This window comes from Erpetoichthys calabaricus, chromosome 14 (assembly GCF_900747795.2).
Source record: "Erpetoichthys calabaricus chromosome 14, fErpCal1.3, whole genome shotgun sequence".
NCBI lineage: Eukaryota > Metazoa > Chordata > Cladistia > Polypteriformes > Polypteridae > Erpetoichthys > Erpetoichthys calabaricus.
In genome coordinates, this window is record NC_041407.2 from 63,495,821 (window position 1) to 63,517,223 (window position 21,403).

Sequence of the window (21,403 nt, forward strand, 5' to 3'; positions counted from 1 at the left end):
TATAACATCCACATTTTAATGGAACAGCAAAATACTCAATGAGGAAATCCACTAACTCATCAGAGAGAAAAATAAAAACAGCATAAAAATGGGTAGTACAACAGAAAGCCAAAAACATTTTACTTTCCATTTAAAGGCCTGACGCCTGTTCTTTGACTTTGAATGATTGACTTTTTAGAGTAACACTGATGCTCACCTGCACTCACACAAAGCTGGCCATGGGAGAAGCAGCTCAAGCATAAGGCATCTGCTATTCTAAAATTCTGGGCCTATGCCTTGTTAATAAACTTGGCAAAGAAGACAGTGACAGATAAATTGCAATTCAGTTTGAACTGAAAACTGAAGTAGTTATATACTACTAAAAACTTCATGGGGTGAATACCGATTTTGTTTTGCTACACACCATTAAAATGATTCCTTCAGTTACATTTTGGTGGAGGATCTTAACTTTATGTTAGTTAACAGTTTTAGAGGCCTTAAATTACATAATAATATTTTCATCACTCTAATTTTCTGAATATATATATATATATATATATATATATATATATATATATATCAAGACCAGACACAGAAACAAAGCTTGAAATCTCAGTGAGTATTAATGAGCGAAACAGCAAGTTTCATTCTGGATGCAGTTTTGTGAAACTGGCATTAAATTTATTTTGCAGGTAATTTTGCAATTGTGAAAAAGTTTATTTGGGCTTTTAAAGGTGTTTTGGGGTGGAAAACAAATTCCATAAAGCCATTTTCACTCCTCTGTGTTTAACTGTGCTCTTTTCGACAGCTGCATAAAGCATACCAGTAAAATCAATTCTATTTAGGCCTCTCGTTCATGTTGGCACAGAGGAACGTACTGCGATTTTTAAAAACATGACATTCTGCAAATCTTCCACGCAAACAAAATTTACCTTCGTGAACATTAATAAGTTTTTCCCACAGGACAATTTACTACAGAGGAAGCTGCCCCTCTGCCCTTACCTAGATAGATAGATAGATAGATAGATAGATAGATAGATAGATAGATAGATAGATAGATAGATAGATAGATAGATAGATAGATAGATAGATAGATAGATAGATAGATAGATAGATAGATAGATAGATAGATAGATAGATAGATAGATAGATACTTTATTAATCCCAAGGGGAAATTCACATACTCCAGCAGCAGCATACTGATACAAAAAACAATATTAAATTAAAGATTGATAATAATGCAGGTAAAAACAGACAATAACTTTGTATAATGTTAAATGTTAACGTTTACCCCCCTGGGTGGAATTGAAGAGTCGCATAGTGTGGGGGAGGAACGATCTTCTCAGTCTGTCAATGAAGCAGGACATTGACAGCAGTCTGTCACTGAAGCTGCTCTTCTGTCTGGAGATGACACTGTTTAGTGGATGCAGTGGATTCTCCATAATTGATAGGAGCCTGCTGAGCACCCTGTCCAGCTCCATGCCAACAATAGAGCCTTCCTTCCTCACCAGTTTGTCCAGGCATGAGGCATCTTTCTTCTTAATGCTGCCTTCCCAGCACACCACGGTGTAGAAGAGGGCGCTCGCCACAACCGTCTGATAGAACATCTGCAGCATCTTATTGCAGATGTTGAAGGATGCCAGCCTTCTAAGGAAGTATAACCGGCTCTGTCCTTTCTTACACAGAGCATCAGTATTGGCAGTCTAGTCTAATTTATCATCCAGCTGCACTCCCAGGTATTTATAGGAAGCCTATAAACCGCCTTTTGTTTTTCATGATTATGTAAAAGAAGTTGAGGACCTGTATGCTCCATACACTGTGGAGATTTGAGTTTCTCTTCTGTCTTTGATGTATCTTTAGAATTCTCATCACTGAGATTGACATCATAACTGATAAAGATGAGATCATACTACCACAACAACCACAACACATTGCTAATCTTCTTCTTCTTCTTCCTCTTCTTCTTTTGGCTGCTCCTGTTAGGGGTCGCCACAGCTGATCATCTTCTTCCATATCTTCCTGTCCTCTGCATCGTGTTCTGTTACACCCATCACCGGCATGTCCTCTCTCACCACATCCATAAACCTTCTCTTAGGCCTTCCTCTTTTCCTCTTCCCTGGCAGCTCTATCCTTAGCATCCTTCTCACAATATACCCAGCATCTCTCCTCTGCACATGTCCAAACCAGCGCAAACTCGCATCCATCCTCGTCACACCCAATGCAAATCTTAGCATCTTTAACTCTGCCACCTCCAGCTCTGTCTCCTGCTCTCTGGTCAGTGCCACCGTCTCCAGGATATATAACATAGCTGGTCTCACTACCGTCCTGTAGACCTTCCCTTTCACTCTTGCTGACATCCGTCTGTCACAAATCACTCCTGACACTCTTCTCCACCCATTCCACTCTGCCTGCACTCTCTTTTTCATCTCTCTTCCACAATCCCCATTACTCTGTACTGTTGATCCCAAGTATTTAAACTCATCTGTCTTCACCAACTCTACTCCTTGCATCCTCACCATTCCACTGACCTCCCTCTCATTTACACACATGTATTCTGTCTTGTTCCAACTGACCTTCATTCCTCTCGTCTCTAGAGCATATCTCCACCTCTCCAGGGTCTCCTCAACCTACTCCCTACTATCGCTACAGATCATAATGTCATCAGCAAACATCATAGTCCACGGGGACTCCTGTCTAATCTCGTCTGTCAACCTGTCCATCACCATTGCAAATAAGAAAGGGCTCAGAGCCAATCCCTGATATAATCCCACCGCCACCTTGAATGCATGGCTAATTGCTCAACAAAATGCCTACATGACACAATAAGTCTGATGATTTTTTTGTCCACTAGAGATCTTTATCTAAATCCTAAATGTCACTCAGATGTATGTAGAATTTAAATGCCTCCAGGCAGGATCTAAACACCTTTCCTCTTGGGTCAATGGCCTGTGTTTTATTCAAACCCAACACAAGATTAACTTTGACAATTTGTTTGCAAAGTGAAACACATAGTTTGGCATAAATTCAATTTCAATTCATGTCACTATTAGTAAGCTACTATATTTGAATGAGTACTCCTCTTCCTCACCATGTACAGTAAATGGCCAAAGAGCATGCTATCAGTTACAGTTGTCCTGTCATTACACTGCAAAGTTTTCAAAATGTCAATAGGCATTATTTAATTGTAACAGATAGCAGTGTAAGCATTCTAAATGAATTCTTCCATCACTCCAACAACATTACAAAGTTCAAAAAGATGAAATATTCTATCATCCAAGCTCAAGGTAACATCTCCTGCATTCATCAACATGTCAAAACATATCTGGCAGTGTACAAAACATTTCTGTAATTTACTTTTAAGTAGTAGTAGAAGTTCAGGGAACGTCTTAACTTACATGACTTACTATCATGAAAGATGTGACCACTCTCCAGCTCCATGATAATGAAGAATGCATTAGAAGATACTGTATACTCACTGAACAGATTATTAGGAACACCTGTACACCCGCTTATTCATGCCATCATCTAATCAGCCAATCATGTGGCAGAGGAACAATGTATAAAATTTTGCAGATACAGGTCTGCTCATTTTCACATTGAACAGCAGAATGGGGAAGAAACTCAATTTCTGTACTTTCAACCGTGGTATGTTGGTGCCAGACGAGTATTTCTGTAACTGCTAAAACGGGATTTTCATGCATAACAGTCTCTAGAATTTACCCAGAATGGTGATAAAAAAAAAAATAAAAAACATTCAGTGGGTGGCAGTTCTACGGACGGAAATGCCTTGTTGATGAGAGAGATCACAGGAGAATGGGTAGATTGGTTTGAGCTGACAGAAAGACTGCAGTAATTCAGATGAAGAATCTGTGGTGAACAAAAAAGCATCTCAGAATGCACAACATGTTGAAACCTGAGGCAGACGGACTATAACTGCAGAAGACCATGTCGGCTTTCAACCAAGAAGAGAAAGCTGAAGCTGCAGTGAGCCTAAACTCACCAAAACTGGACATCTGAAGATTGGAAAAACGTAGCCTTGATGAATTTTGATTTCTGCTGAGGCACACAAATGGTAGGGTCATAATTTGACAACAATAGCCGGAATCCAATCACCCAACCTAACTTGTGTCAACAGTCCAGGATGGCGGCAGTGGTGGTGCAATGATGTGCGGAATGTTTTCTTGGCACACTTTGGGCCTATTAATACCAATCAATCATCACTTGAATGCCACAGCCTATCTGTGTATTTTTGCTGACCATGTGTATCCCTTGTTGTTGGGAGTATGTGCTGATAATAGCACACTGCTGCACCTCCCCGCCCACCACTGCAAACCACCCAGATTAAGATCCGAGTGCAGTTGTGCAACGGGTGACATCTCAGCACCCCAATGAACAGTGTGAGTTTTTTTACAGTGGTCATGACCACAATTTAACCATTTTCTAATGACTACTTCCAGCATGATAATACTCCATGTTAGAAAGTAAAAGCCATGACAATCACAATGAGTTCAGTGTTCTTCAGTGGCCTTCCCAGATTTTAATCCAACAGGACACCTTGGTATGTGGTAGAACAGTAGATTCACTGAATGAATGTGCAGCTGATAAATCTGCATAAATCGTGTCCCAGAATCTCAAAGGAACATTTCCAACACCTTGTAGAATCCACAACTCAAAGAGCTCAGACTGTTTTGAGAGCAAAAGGAGGTCACACCCAGTATTAATATGGTGTTCATAATAATTTCTTAGTAAGTGTATAAATTTATTTTTTTTAACAGAGAACACAAATCAGCTAGTCAGTTGGCCCCAGTGGCATAGCTGGGTGGGGGGCAAGGGTGGGACATCTGTCCCCGGGCGCAGCATCCAGGGGGCACCAAATTGATGTTTCTTTCCCTTCCCCATTGCATTTTGGCAAACAGGAGGGGACGCAAAATCTTCAGTTGTCCCCGGGCACTGAAAACCCTAGCTACGCCTCTGGTTGGCCCATCCTACAAATGTCATAAAAATTCATTCTGCCATTCTTTCATGATAACAGAGAAACACAATATTTACTTTATCTGTATCACTTTACTTACTCTTATGTCTGGAGTCAGGGGTAAAGCTCTGTAGTCTGATTTCTGGGATCCCTTATGGCCAGCCAGTCCGAGGTCAGTGGGGCTGTTCTTGGTCAGAGTTTTATACAAGGCTGTACTGAGTACCATATCAGAGTCATGCACACCCCACATATATAGAGACACTGCATCTGGTAAGCTGCTCTCTTTTCCTAAATGAAACACAGAAGGATAAATCAAAACTGGTGATCAGTAGCTTTGTTTCATAAGTTAAACAGTAATTTAAACAATGAGGCAGCACATGTCTAATCAGAATGTGCTCCATAAATGTAGAGAAGGTCGGTTCATGTGGCGAAGACCCAAGCAGAGCATGTGAAATGCTTCTTCACACCCTATCATACTTTAACTATGCAAAGATGAACCCGACATTTTCTTACCAGCATTCTTCAGAGGAAAGAGAAGCTTCAGCCGCTTGCACCAGTTAAGCCACTTTTTTTCTTCAAAGAGCCTCAACACATTCAGATCAAAGAGGGATTTTTGAATGAGCTCCCTGCAGTGCAGGCTGTAGGCCTCGTATCCAATGAGCTGCACGCTGTGCAGGTGTAGGGTGGTGCAATAGTACAGAGCAGGCTCACCCACTGGCAGTTTGGAAACGTCATCAGCAATGCGCTCTCGGAGTTTAAGGGCTTTGGTCAGGTTGCTGTTTTCAAGAAATGTTGGGAGCAGATTTCTGACTTCCATATCATGGAAACTAAATAAAAGAAAGTACCATTGAATATTACTATTTAACAATAGTAGGATGTGACTGAAAACACAAACATGTAAGTTCAAATTGAAAGGAAGTCCATTAGTACTTTAAGACAAATTTTAGTACTCACTAGAAATGTTGCCAGCAATCACAACTAGCCGTAACAATAGAACACTTCAGATGAAAGGTGATCAAAAATGCAGCACCTGCTATAAACAGTAGGGTTGTTATTGCTATTTCTATCATATCACCATTTTTTTTTTCATAGGAACTATGGTTTTCAGTACATTGAGCTCCTCTGTTGCTAACGATAACACACGGCTGCTATCATGTGATGGCTGGAATTCACACCACACAATGTCATTGCAGGAACCTTCCCGAAGCCAGTGTCACGTGTCCGAGACTGCGAACACTTTGTAAACTGCTTTGAGGTGTATTCAAAGATTAAAACTTTACAAGGAATTAGGATATTAATTAAGTCTTGTGTTTATAAGAATTACTTGTGAATGCTTTGGAATCAGTTTTTTTTTTTCTTGTCTGGCGCTTCCTAACTCACCACGATATATAATATACCATTTAGCGCACGTTGTTTGTTAGTTATGCAAGACGTCAAGTCTTTTGGGGTTTACACCCAGAGGTGTGACCAGAACATCATGTGTGGGTGGGCATTTGGCTTGTCTGGGGGAGCAAAAAATATCCATCTATCCATCCATCCCCATTTTTGTAGGGGGGGGTCAAATAATAACAACATAGTTTTATATAACATATAAAAGCAAAAATTGTGGCATAAATCATAACCTATTGTTCAATAAAATTAAACAGAGGCAATGGAACTTGTATTATTATTTTTTGTGAACAAATATAGAACTACATCAACAAGATAAATATCAATAAAGTCAAATGTATACAACATATGAGAGCAAGAACAGAAACATGGCTTATTGTAGTCATGGGAGGCTATAGGACATCAGTTTCCAGCATTAACCCGGATATTATCTACAGGACTGGTCTGCAGTTATTCTTGGCAAATTCTGAAATAAATTCATTCATGTCTAGATATTCTGTGATGTTTTTCTCATGTACCAGAATGACTAAATTTCTCTTCCTTTAATGCAGCATTGTTCAGTGGAGTGGAGTGAGAATGCGGTTCAAAGTAGACAAAGAGCTTTCGCATGCAGCTGAAGACACACCAATGATGAGTGCTGTGATGCAGACATGGCTCTGACGTGCGGGATACTAGACGTGTGTTTGTGGAAGCCACCACCGTCTTTTTCTAGAGCTTTTTTCCAATTAATGTAGCCGTGTTTGGTGAATATGTCCTCGCAGTCCGAATTGGAAACACTAAATTTGCGGCAGGCAAAGCAAAAGCTGCCATCACGGACGACAGAATATTCAAGCCATGGTCGAGACTGATAACCAGCTTGCACTAAAACATCTGAGTGTCTTTCCGAATGCAGGCTTGGGATAATTAATTAAAATGGGCTGGGATGGGCTATCCATATTTAAGTCAGGCAGACCGGACTGTATATTTTATTGAAGGCAGAGGTTTGGAGTACCCGACACGGGCGCAGAGCTGGAGGATTGGGTAGGCTTATCTACATCTTTTGGAGTTTCAGTTCCTGACGTGGGTGCGCTGTGCTCCATGTTGGTAGCAGCGGTGCTGGGCTCAACCGTGGAGCCAGCAGCTTGCGAAGGGACAGAGGTTGAAGATGTCTGCTTTTTAATAAGCCACCTATGCATAGCTTTTGGTGTTACCAACCAGAAAATGAAAGAAGAATGGAACGTACACGCTGTTTAAATTAAAGAATGTGGTCAACAGGTTCAAAACATGCTGCAAAATGTGCGACGAAAGTGAACTGTGAGCAGCACGGTGCCTGTCTAGTGGAGGAGACACTGACTGATATGCCCCAAATTCAAACAGGCCGATTGGAAAGCAACTCTGTTTTGAAAATCAAATGTTATGCTTCTCCAGAGTTTTCATTGGACAGACAGAGCATTTCGCCGGGGGGGGCACGGCTTGTCTCTGGGGGGTCAGTGCCCACCCCAGCCCCCCTGTGGTCACACCTCTGTTTACACCTACTTTTGGCCCTCTAGAACTGATAAGCCCTCACTTGTAGGCAATTTTTGGACCATGCAGGAATGTACACCCTTATGATCAAGAGTAAACCAATAGGTCTCTTCAGCAAAAATGATTAGAAGGACTTGAAGTTGTGTAGGCCACATCAACCGACCACAGGGCTTCAGTTCCTACTCCTTTGTTCAGGACTATAAAAATGGGGATCAGTAATATTGGCATGAGGAGTGTTAGATTATTTGAGGTTTGCTGATCACGAATATGATATAATAATATTTTTGATATCTGATTCTTTACCGGTGGTCATAGTCCTCTCAGACCCATTCCCAGAAGCTTAAAAATGACAAATTTCAAACATAAGCATGTGGGGTATCATTTTAGACTATCTTAAGTCAGTGATTATGAATATGGTGTTATTTTTGAAATTTAATCCTTTACTAAGACTCTAGCCCTGTATAGAGCTCATCCTAAGGATAAAAAATAACAACCTTCTATTACAATTTAAGAATATTTAGACACTTTAAGCATTTAAATTGAAGCACACATTTTAATATTTTAAATATTTGATGCAGTTATTCTTGTTTATTATGTATTTCCAACTCAAGAAGTTAATCATTACATTTCTTATGAACACCTGAGTGAGGGCAGATTGCGCTAATTCAGACGTTTTCGTGTTTTATTTTAAACGTCAATTTTTTGACTTTTGACCGTGCACGTTTTTTATGTTGGTTTGTTCTTTTTTATTTTCCAAACCTTGTTCCGTTTGTTTTCAAAATTTTCATCTTGGCAAAACATATAGCTGAGAAAGAGAAAAATCAGCTATAGACAGACTACTTTTTCCTATTACTTTGTAAGTTAAACTGGTATTATCGCCAATATACTAACAACCCAATTGTGCTTCACTCACTCAGAATATGGAACCAATGTAGGAAGCGCTTCAAGATAGAGAAACTTTTATCTGTGGCACATCTGTATGAGAACCACCTTTTTCAACCCTCTCAAATGTACGCAGTTATTAATGTCTGGAAAACATTTGGGATTAAATCACTTAGAGATCTGAACATAGACAACGTCTTTGGATCCTACGAACAGTTACACTCCAAATTTAACTTTCCATCAACGCATTTCTTTCACTACCTTCAAATTGGAAACTTTTTTAAACAGAACCTGCCCAATTTTCCTCACCTCCCACCTACCTCTATGCCGGAGAAAATACTGATCAGTCTTGAGGAATCAGACAGCATCTCTGTAATATGTAAAGCTATTTTACAGTGTCTCCCTTTCAAAGATCCAAGAGGACAATGGGAAAAGGATCTCTCACTCAACATATCAGAAAAAGAGTGGAAAGTAGCAATGCAGAGAATTCACTCGAGCTCCATATGTGCAAAGCATAGAATTATTCAACTTTAAATTATATATCAAGCACATCTGTCTTGTTTAAAACTGTCCAAAATGTTTCCAGGGCTAAGAGCCAAGCTGCGAACATTGCAATCAAGCTCTAGCATCACTAGGCCACATGTTTTGGGCGTTTATCAAATTAACAACATTCTGGATGAAAATCTTTAAATGCCTTTCAGACAGCCTTGGTGTCACAATCCCTCCTAATCCACTAACAGCTGTGTTTGGTGGACTCCCAGATGGGCTTAAAGTGAAGAAGGACAAACAAACTGTGATTGCCTTCACTACACTATTGGCACGTAGACTCATCTTGCTTAACTGGAAGAATCCTAACTCTCCTATTCTAAGTCAGTGGGTAACTGATGTTATATATTATCTGAAATTGAAAAAAATCTAATTCTCATTTAGAGGATCTGTAAAAAACTTTTTCAAAGCCTGGCAGGAACTAATCAATAACATTTTAGAATAAGCATTTAAATTGAGGAAGCAGATTCTCTCCCCTCTTTTTTTACTCTATTTATTTTTATTAATTTATTAATTATCTATTTACTTATTTTTACTGGCTTTAAGTTTTACTCGGCTGGCCTAGCTCTCTCTCTCATGGTTGAGGGTTGATTTGTTTTGAACCAAGTCTTGTAAAACTTGACTTATTTGTATGGAATGTTATTTGTTATTAAAATCAATAAAATCTAAAATAAATAAGTTGGTATTATGCTGTGCATTCCAGCAAACAGCACAAAAGGCCTGTCAATCTTTCAAAATAACTTTCACTTTTTTGCAGGCATAAAAATGACCCATCTATTCAGTTAGTGAATCTGATTAATGCAATGTTAGGATCTTTGCTTACTGGAGTATCTGGCATAAGGGGAGAAGAATGGCTGCCAATTCCAGCACAGGACACTCTCATTCATGTGCTCATATCAGGCCAGTTTAGACTTGTCTGTTATACTAACATGCACTTCTTTACCATGTAGAAGAATCAAATCAAATCAAATAGCCTTTTATTGTCAATTCACTATATGTACAGAATATACAGAAGAATCGAAATACTGTTTCTCTCACATTTAGGATGAAGAGCTTTACTCAAGACAACCAGAGACAGAATGTGCAACCTATAATATACAATCGCTTATATTATATACAACTAATTAATTAATGAATTAATTAATATTTACAATTAATGAGTTAATTATAATATACAATATAATATACAATTGCTTAGCACATATTTAAACTTACTTCTCCGAAGCTAGTAGACTGCAGTACTAACCAATCAGGACATATATGATTCAAGGGGCAAAATTAGAATGTCAAAGGAAAAAAGAAATGTTATAATAAATAAACGATGTAACTGACAGTTTGTGTACTTATCTGTCCCACAACCTGTTTGAACTGAAAAATAATTTCCAAAATCAACAAACTTGTCAACTATCAGGTTGCACAAACAGCTCATCAATCATACTGTCAATTTTTTTTTTTTAAATGTCAGTATGCTTATTTAAAAAGCTTAATACATTATCTACTGTCACAGACATTAACACCGTTTACATCCCTTGCATTGCTCTTATTTGTACTGTGTGAGTAATTAATGATAAGAATTGATAACTGGCCCATCGCTGTAACTAGAAATATGGACTTTGGCGCAACATTGATTATAAATATGAAAAGAAACACACTGAGAGGTCCTCAAGCTTAATTAAGGCTGCAGTGGTCTCATATAAGGTCCATTTCATCTTTGAGGTCCGAAGGAGTGGGGTGACCTGTTCATCTTATTAAAGATAAATTGAGAGACTCATTGTAATTAAGGGCAGATGTTTTCTGCCATTTTCCAGCTTCATCATTTCACAAGCTTGCATTAGCGACAAATAAATGATGTCGCCCATAACCCTGAACTGGATTGTGCAGATTTGCAAAATAAATGGATGAACTCTTAGTTTTTTTTATCACTTTTACAGCAGTAAAAATAATACAATGACTACTTGTAACTTCAACTCTTCTTTAAACTAATCTTTAAATTGTACAGAGCTGTACAGAGATGCAGGGTTTTAAAATGGTTGGAAATTAAAAAAATGTACATAAAATAGTTTAAAATATTTTCTTCCATAAATAATTGATAGTAAACAACTTACCTCTTTCATTTTTGATAAACTCTTATAACATTGGCTTTGAGCAAAACAAAAAAAAAATTCCTACTTTTTCTGCTTTTCCTAGTAATTTGGATTTTGTTGATGCTCACTGCAAAACAGTTTTACATGAAAAGTGTATTCTTTTGAATTGAAATAGGTAATCAATAGGAATAACATGAAATGTGAGTGCATATTATTATCTTTATTAGATGTGTCTGATTTTCATTTGTTTACAGCATTCACTCAAGTACATTATTTTTGTGTCGTGTTTTTAATCAGCTGTAGGTAGTGCCCCTTTAAAGTTCTCAAATGTGAATGGATATACAAAGCAGTGCTTGAAGTCAGGGCTGGCTCGAGGGTCCATGGTGCTCTTAGGCAATAGTGGGTGGAAACTCCTCTGGTTCACAGATGACATTGATCTCCACTTGGAGATCAGAACATGTTTGCAGAAATCGAAGAGTGAGGAGGGGTCTCTCCTTGGAGACCAGAATGCACTTGCAGCCCTATGTGAAATAAAAGGGCAGGAAAGGTCCCCTCCTGCAGATGGGAGTGTGCTCACCGCCGCATGTGAAATTGATACCCTTTGGACAGCAGCTCACGCTAGCAGTCAAATGTAAAACCAAAGAGCAGGGCTTCGGGCTCCCCTGTACAGTTAGCAAGTTCTTATATATATATATATATATATATATATATATATATATATATATATATATATATATATATCCATCCATCCATCCATTTTCCATCCCGCTGAATCCGAACACAGGGTCACGGGGGTCTGCTGGAGCCAATCCCAGCCAACACAGGGCACAAGGCAGGAACCAATCCTGGGCAGGGTGCCAACCCACCGCAGGACACACACAAACACACCCACACACCAAGCACACACTAGGGCCAATTTAGAATCGCCAATCCACCTAACCTGCATGTCTTTGGACTGTGGGAGGAAACCGGAGCGCCCGGAGGAAACCCACGCAGACACGGGGAGAACATGCAAACTCCACGTAGGGAGGACCCGGGAAACGAACCCAGGTCCCCAGATCTCCCAACTGCGAGGCAGCAGCGCTACCCACTGCGCCACTGTGCCGCCCCATATATATATATATATATATATATATATATATATATATATATATATATATATATATATATATATATATATATATATATATATATATATATATTTCGATTCCCGAGAGGGAGTGCAGTGGAGTGTGTACACCTGATGAGCCCAGAATGAGGGCAAAACACGTGTTGTGTACTCTTTGCATTTATTTGACAGTAAACTATTTCAACCATATATATATATATATATATATATATATATATATATATATATATATATATATATATATATATATATATATATATATTGACACGCCACACTGAGATCTGAGGAGCGCTGCCTGGATGTGCTTTGAAGGCCCCCAAATCATGGTCCCCCTAGGCCAGTGCCTACTCTGTCTATGCTTAGAGCTAGCTGGCCTGCTTGAAGTGGATATACATAAATACCACAACTCTTCAGGTGACACTTATATATTAACGTAAAGAGCAAGAAGCGAGAAGCGTAGAACATTAGCTTTGAGTTTAGCAGCACGGTTTCAGTGACTTCCCCATTACAAATTCAAGCATCACTATCTAATACTGATGTTTCTCCCTTGGAGTTTGTAGCACTGTCATCGAAGAGCACGGTAGGGGTTTCTCCTAACTTAATGTTTAAAGTACCACAACTGAAGAGCAGAGGTGAAAGAGCAGTCTTCAGTGCTGCAACTCAGGTCTGGAGGCCAATGGAGTGGAACAGATAACCAAAATGAGAGCCAGTATGTAACTATAGTGCAGGTCATCAACAGCACTAGAACAGTGCTTGCTAACCATTGAGCCTGGCATCTTTCTTGAGCTTCAACGTATTTTGTCTTTCCATTTTACTATGTGTTCACATCTCTTTTTTCCTGTTCAGGACACTGCTGACTTTAATCATCCATCCACCTCATTGGTTACTGATGTTATTCACGTGGTCCATCAGTCATTTTGCTACACCCTTCATTTTCAGAAAGCATGAGCTCAGCACAGTGCCAAGAACGTAAGTTAGCATAATATGAATACATATACAGTATGTGTAGACTAATGTTCTTTTTCTATAATGTCACCATATTTCAATCAAATCCATCAAGACATTTTTGAAATTTTTGGGGTATTTAGTAATGTAGGGCATTTTTTTTACTCCTAAATATAGATATATTGAAATATCCTTTCTTAGCAGATAACTACTGGCCTAGATGTGCCTTCCTGTCATATTTCAGTTTTTTAATTAAATGGGAAATAGTGAGTTTGTTCATGAGTGAGTAACTGAGTGAGTCAGTGAGCTTTGAATTACATACAGTAAATACGGACCCTAGCTGGACAAGCCTTAGGCAAATTTAATATCAAATTTTACAAAAAGACAAATGAACGCATTGAATATAATTATGTGGCATAAAGTATCTTCGTAAAGTCTTTTAACTTTAAAAAGCATTCATTAATGAAAATGCAGCATGTAAAATCAGTGAAACCCCATCTCTGCTCCTGCAGGTTTCTAACGGATGTAGGTGTCCATTTCTAAAAAGTTTCTTTATCAAAGCTTAATTTCTTTTCTTAATTTATAGAACAAAAAAAAAAAAACCTTAATAAAGCTTCTAAGCTACTATAAACCACAGAATATACATATACTGTATGCTTTGTCATAGTCTACACTGTATTCATTCTGTTGTTTTTTTATTTCGTTTTTCATTCCTTTTGCTTCACCTAATTTCTATCCTTTTCACACATTTTGTCTTATATTTACAATTAACAAACAATAGGCAAAAGTAAAGTAACAACTACGTTAATGAATCTTCCTTATCAAGCCTCTGACAAAGTGGCAATAAAGAGCACAGCAGTGCTGGATGGCGGCCCCGGCCACAGTTCGATTTTTCTTTGCTGTCAGAACTGAACAAACAGGCTCCTGCATTCAGATGCACCATATCTCGATAAGCTGGGCTTAGTAAATTCAAGGATACGTGACTGGATAGAGCAAACTATGAAACTGATATGCACAAAGAACACTTTGCTACTTTCCTTCTTCAAAATATTACACAAAGGTCTACATATTCTACATTATACTGCCTGTAGGTGCAGACATAAATTAAGTCACTTCACTCTTCAGTAAACACATATTAACATATACCTTGGGTTGAATTAAAATGTTAACAATGATGTAGTTCACTATGAAAGGTGCTATAAAGACCGCCTGAATAACAAAATTATATTCAAATGGTGTAGGAGGAGAACCGGCATCTAGGCCGGACAGGGGGCAGAAACGGAAGAACAGATGGGATGGCTAGCTGGACAAGGAAATAACTTTATGCCCGGCCAGACCAATATGGATGGACCAGCAGAAGCTGAGAGTTGGGAGTGGTTTCATCCCTTATATGCCAAGTGGCAGTGGATCTTGTATGGGAATGCAGATGGGACACCCACAGGGGTGCTTGAGAGATGGAGTCTGGAAGGGCAGCCCTGTTGGGGTTCCTGGGGTTCAAGAGAGTGTGCTGTCGGGGAAGGATCTCCCTACATTCCTCATGACCTAGTAATATTCCCTGGAAGTCATGGCATGGCACAGGAAGCATTCCTGGCTCTGGCATAAAAGGAAGCCCACTGCCGCACATGAACAAATCAGAGTTGGGAGGCAAAACTCGGCAGAGGTGGAGAAGGAGGAAGAATAATTGGTTTATTGTGCCTTACTGTCAGGGCCGGATTTTCCTATAGGCTAACTAGGCTTCAGCCTAGGGCCTCAAGATCAAGAGGGGCCTACATTCAAATTGTTAGCAAAATTTTATTATCTCTCATGTAATTTACAAACTTAAAAATGGAAGGTGAAAGGGCCTCATAAGTGGAATAGCCTAGGGCCTCTTTTCATATAAATCCGGCCCTGCTTACTGTATTATTGTGGCTTATTATTGGAGAGGTGATTGTAGAATGAAAATCTTTTATTTTACTCGTATAGGGTGTGTTGTATTACTGTGTCAGTGATTTGTACTCTCTGGCGCCCCCGTGTGCTCACAATAGAAAATAAGTAAAAATGCGTTCAATCTACTTTAAATCAAAGTTCTCCACCCTCAAACAAGAATCCTCTGCTTCATGACACAAGAACACCTTAATCGGAGCAAATTAAATGATGAGTAACTCACCACATAAACAGGTATACCATTGATCTGACTAATAAATAGGACTGCAAATAAGTTACCACGAAAAAGGTCATGTTAATAGAGATCAGAGTATACAAATGTGATTGTTGAAATGGTAACACTTATTTAATAGAATGTACCAACACACTTGTTACTTAGTTCTGTTTTTTAACAAGTAGAAAATTCATCACAAAATCAGCATAGGACAACACAAACATTGAAAGAAAGAAGTATAAAGGAATTCTAAGAAATCTAATTGATCTCACTTAGATTGTTCTGGATACAGCCATAAAAACAAATAAATCAGTAATATTCTAAGGTATAAATAAGCAAAATATCTGTAACACTGTTGTTTATTCACTTTCATTAACAAGTTATGAGCAAATATTAGTTAACTTAAGTTCAAACAGTTATAAATGTCATTAAATGAGAGCTCACGTACACTCTTAAAAATAAATGCGCCAGAGTGGTTTTTCGAAGAGATGCCATAGAACAGGGGTCACCAACTCTGGTCTGGGTGGATCACCGTGGCTGCAAGTTTTTCATTCCATCCCTTTTTTAAATGAGTGACCTATTTTTGCTGCTAATTAAGTACTTTTGAACTAATTTTAATTGACTTGCTCTTGAAGACTCAAACCCTTTAATTGATTCTTTTTTCTTAATTAGCAACCAGACAATAATGAGATACAAAATGAGCCAAAACAACTGGTGTCCATGACACAATATCTGTAAATAAAGAAAGATGAAGCTCTCAGGAATGCTGATCTGCTCAGGTCAACAAAACATTTTAACAGAGCTCTTAGAAAAGAGCAATAAACAATTTTTGAAATGTCTGCTAATACACAATGAGAGCAGCAACAAGCCACAAAATTAAGGAACGAGTTTAATTAACGACAAGAATCGACGCCTTATTAGGCGATTGGTTGGAGTTTGAGGCCCTGACTTTGCTGGTCTGTGCTGTTGGCTCCCTCACTTCACATTTAATTTCTGTTTGGGTGCCATTTAAGGAAAGAAATGAAGCAATTCAGAGGAACGATGAAGAAATTCAGGGGAACAAATCTTAAGAAAGCAATTCAATTAAAATGAATTTGCAAGAAGTTAATTAACAGCACAAACAGGGCACTCATTAAGGAAAGGGTTAGAATGAAAACCTGCAGCCACGGTTGTCCTTGGCTATCCCTGCCATAGAAGAAACATTTTTGGTTACTAAAAGACTCGTCCACATGAAGGTTCCAGAAAGAAATTTTATTTATTTTCATCCAGAACTGGCTCCATACAGTAAACAACTACAAACAGATGGTAACAGATTTGTGAAATAACAATGGCTCATGATTTTAACAGGACACTTGCCTCATACCATCACACAGGCTCAGTCCCGGTTTTCTTCATCTGCTAGTGTTCTGCTAGGTAGTCTAACATACATTAAAGAGTTCCGTTTTTTCCTACATATTAGGAAGTTTTTCAAAGCAGAAAGAATGAAATTCATATATAAAGAACACTTGCCAGAATGAAATGGCGCTTTGTCAAGTAATATTTCTTTGAGGAATCACACAACACAGTAAAGAACTATAAAATGCCATTAAAGAACCAGTATTTCTAGAAGTGTATTGGGCTGTGTGTTTTAAACACTTTAGAGATTATTTAGCGAATGGCTAATAAAATGCATGCCCCCTTCAGCTGTGCTTTATTCTTGTTGTCAATTCATTCATTAATGTCTAGCTGATTAGTGACAAATGACTTCAAAGGCCAAATCCGCCTGTTTTCATTTATCTTATACACGTTTGTTGCTCATTATGGTACTAAAATGTCTCTTTTATGTTTTTGCCCGTTTTGTAACATTAAAAGAATTCATGCAGCTTTTGTACTTTACACATTTAAAAATTATTTACTCATTAGAAAAAAAACAAAACAAAAAAAAAAAAAACATTTTGCAGTACCTAAAGCTGAAAGTATTCAACCACAGTAAAGCTTTATATAATGAAAGACATTGTAAAGTGCTACTGAGCACCACTGCCCTGACTTATGTTGTTCAAAACATTTAAATGTTAATGGTGTCTTCTGTGTTTCTATTGTAAAATAAATCTGTTAATTAATATGTAATTTTTAATTGTATTTGTAACTCCCTTTTAAAATATTGCAAAGTGCATACTGCACTTGGGTCAATAAAATCGATTGATTAATAATAAAACACAACATACAGTATTAACGGGAGGCATTTTTGTGTTTGATCAAATGAGGCTGTTTTATAAATGATGCCTTTGTTTAGAAGTAAACCTGATTAAACTGCACATGTTGGTTCTTTCTAAGGTCTAGCAAAAAAAAAAAACAGTGTATAACAACTTTCATTTATATAGCACATTTTCATACACATACATATCTCCATCAACTTCTGACTAAATAAATTAAATGTATATATTTAAGTAACACTACACTAGAGCTAATGAAGTAAATATCAGTAAGAAATTCATATCCAGTGTAAAACCTGCATACAAACTCATCATCACAAATTCAGACTTGACATAATATGCAAGCTTTTGCGGCAAGATCCTGAAGAAGGGGCCTGAGTGGCCTGAAAGCTTGCACATTGTAATCTGTTTAGTTAGCTAATAAAAGGTGTCATTTTACTTGACTTCTCACTACATTCATAATGGCTAACACGGTACAACATCCTAGTACTCCTGGCTTTATATAATCATTTGAACATATGTGTGGGTTACAAATGTGTACCTTCATTAAAGTTCAATGGAATAAAACGTATTAACATTTTGGTTAGCATCAGCCTGCCCTGGCACACACTGCTTTTAGGGCACACACTGAACTGAACGTTTATGTGCTGATGAGCATTCATGTTCTGACTTAACTGTCTGTGTTGGCTCCTTCTAAGGTCAAGCTATGAGACAACGAGCGCACATGTATACCTCCATCAACCTCTGACTTAAAATACATGTATATACGATATTAGGACCTCATAAGACAACTAGCCCTTAGTAGAAGGGTTTCACTAAAATAGAGCTATTCAAGTAAACATCAGTATGGAATGCATGCAAACACATCATTGCACTTTCAGACTTTATATGATTGATTGGATTTATTTATAGATAGCACTCATCTAAATAAAAGGCCCACAGTGCACTGCACATATTTATAAAATATAAGCCGGTGATGGTGAATATCAAACACAACATATCAATGCATAAAGACATAACCTTGTCAAACCCATTTAAATCCAATAGGAATATGAAGACGACCCCGTTAGCGCCAAGGATGAGGCAGGGCACTAGACCATCTAATAGTCTGTGTATTACATATAAACGTGGCCTTTAAAAAAAATACAACACATTGACATAAATAGTTAATTGTAAAGTTCAAAAGGCATTCTAGTTCGTGGTTTCTAAAGACAGAAATGCAAGATAAAGGAATGCACGGTAAGAGACGATAACGTCAGTGTACAAAGGAGACAAGAAAAGGTAAAACTCCATTATGCACAGTTACTACACTGGAGAAACGTTCACCACTGGTACATGGCTATTAAAAACCGATTTTATCTGCCCATAGGCGAATTGGTCACCTATCTGTAAAATGTTTGGGTTTTCGTACCACCGAACTTCAAAATACTTGAATTTTAATTAGCACAGCCATCCACTAACTTGTTCTGGCACAGGGGGCACACACTGAAGCGAACATATTCTGGGGCCAAATGCCACGACAAGGACATCACTCGGAGTATATGACATCAAACGAACATAAAGGACGCTTTCCAATGTGTGCACACCTAAGGTAATATGCTCGGCAGGGCTTTTTTTTCTTTGCACGTACACTTTCACCTGTCGTTTTACAAAACGAACTTTACAGCGAGTTCGCAGATAAACCCATCTAAATTATTTTGTTTTGTGCTCGGAGAAAATAATTCCAGGGGCCTCGTTTTTTAGTAGTAATATGCATATATACGACTTAACAAGAGATGCGTCCCTACATTGCAAGTATCACCTACCTTAGTCTTACAAATTCTTCACACGGCTCCCATCAAACCTTTTCAGAAAACCGTGTGGATTGACCAAGAAAGAGGCAGATGAAATCTTCGATTTTTTTGTAGAATGCCTGCAAGAAATCGCAAAGAAACGTCAACCTACTCGAGTCGCTCGTGCGCTCCCACTACTCGCTAGGCTTCGGTCTGCGCGACTTACTTCACACAGACTTCACCAATTCCTGAGTCTATCAGATTTTTAGAAAGTGTGCGTCTAGGATGTGAAGAGTGACATTGGGTGTATATGCAAAGGGGACTTTCCAAAACTGTCAAAATAACGGCAATTCTGGTCGAGCCTACCGACAGAGGGCGCTTCAGAAGCTGGCGTGGCGGCGGTCGCGAGCAGCCCTCCGTATCGGAACACGCGCGACGCGGACTGAAGCGACGGCAGCCTTTCGAATGCAATTAGGGGACATCAAGTTGCTGAGGACGACCCTTTAATCAGGGAGAGAAGAAATCTATAGATGTGAACACCTGGAATGTAACTGTTACATCATTGCAGATAAGATCGCCGCTATTTGGTAGATAGGCACGCGGTTTCAGTTTGCGTGCTTTGACAGATAGTGAAAAGAACAAAGTTGAACAGATAAATGGCAGAGATACGCAGAATAAGATGCTGTAAGTTTAATCAGCAAATTTAGGCAGCAAGCGAAGAATCGATATTTTAAGAAGTGATCATTTCAAAGATTAACAAAAAAGTGCAACTCGATAGGAAAACAAGAATGTGGTGCTGCAATAGCCTAATCTAATCTTAACAGTAATAAACTTTGTCATTCTGTGGGGTTTACATGAAGACTGAGCACATTTACACCAGTGTAGCATTTTTCAAGTCGCACTTTGGTTTGGTATTCTTCTGAGTACAGCTATCCAGCCATCCATCCATTTTCCAACCCGCTGAATCCGAACACAGGGTCACGGGGGTGTGCTGGAGCCAATCCCAGCCAACACAGGGCACAAGGCAGGAAACAATCCTGGGCAGGGTGCCAACCCACCGCAGGACACACACAAACACACCCATACACCAAGCAAACACTAGGGCCAATTTAGAATCGCCAATCCACCTAACCGGCATGTCTTTGGACTGTGGGAGGAAACCGGAGCGCCCGGAGGAAACCCATGCAGACACGAGGAGAACATGCAAACTCCACGCAGGGAGGACCCGGGAAGCGAACCCGGGTCCCCAGGTCTCCCAACTGCGAGGCAGCAGCGCTACCCACTGCGCCACCGTGCCGCCCTGAGTACAGCTAGAGAGTCACAATTGTTACGTATACAGACTACAGTGAAGTTCTTATTTTACACGCTGTTTGAAATGCTTTAATTATGCTTCATTCCTTCTACTTAGATGTATCTCACATATGAAAATTCAAATATATGAAATTTGAGTTATGTGTAAATTCGGATTAACATAAGTGTGAGTTACTACATACACTCCCACATGTGGTTACAATTGGGTCCATCACTTTACACAGTAGTAAGCAGAACATTAGAACGCGATTTAATATCACAGTATATTTAAAATGTAATAACCTTCAGCAAATTAGAAAACAGTTCAATAATAAGGCTCTTCATATCTGCCCAATATAGAGGATCTGATTGTGCTTATTTTTAAACAATAGTAAAGTATGATTCTGTATACAAGGGACACATAAAGATCTATCTATCTATCTATCTATCTATCTATCTATCTATCTATCTATCTATCTATCTATCTATCTATCTATCTATCTATCTATCTATCTATCTATCTATCTATCTATCTATCTATCTATCTATCTATCTGCTGCATATACCTATTTATCCATCCATT

At 38.6% G+C, this 21,403-nt stretch overlaps 2 protein-coding genes across 2 annotated transcripts in view; one reads left to right on the forward strand and one right to left on the reverse strand.

The window, feature by feature from the left end:
* Window positions 1-20,334, reverse strand: part of LOC114665039 (tumor necrosis factor alpha-induced protein 3-like) — a 47,837-nt gene extending 27,503 nt beyond the window's left edge. The window contains exons 1-3 of the mRNA XM_028819408.2: window positions 19,564-20,334; window positions 5,465-5,778; window positions 5,052-5,239 (exon numbers count right to left, since the gene is read on the reverse strand). Coding sequence (XP_028675241.2) covers window positions 5,052-5,239; window positions 5,465-5,768 — 492 coding nt within the window. The 5' untranslated portion in view covers window positions 5,769-5,778; window positions 19,564-20,334. The remainder of the gene's footprint in view (window positions 1-5,051; window positions 5,240-5,464; window positions 5,779-19,563) is intronic.
* The window catches only part of LOC127525858 (uncharacterized), a 485,542-nt gene that overhangs the window by 124,299 nt on the left and 339,840 nt on the right, over window positions 1-21,403 (forward strand). The window lies entirely within an intron of this gene.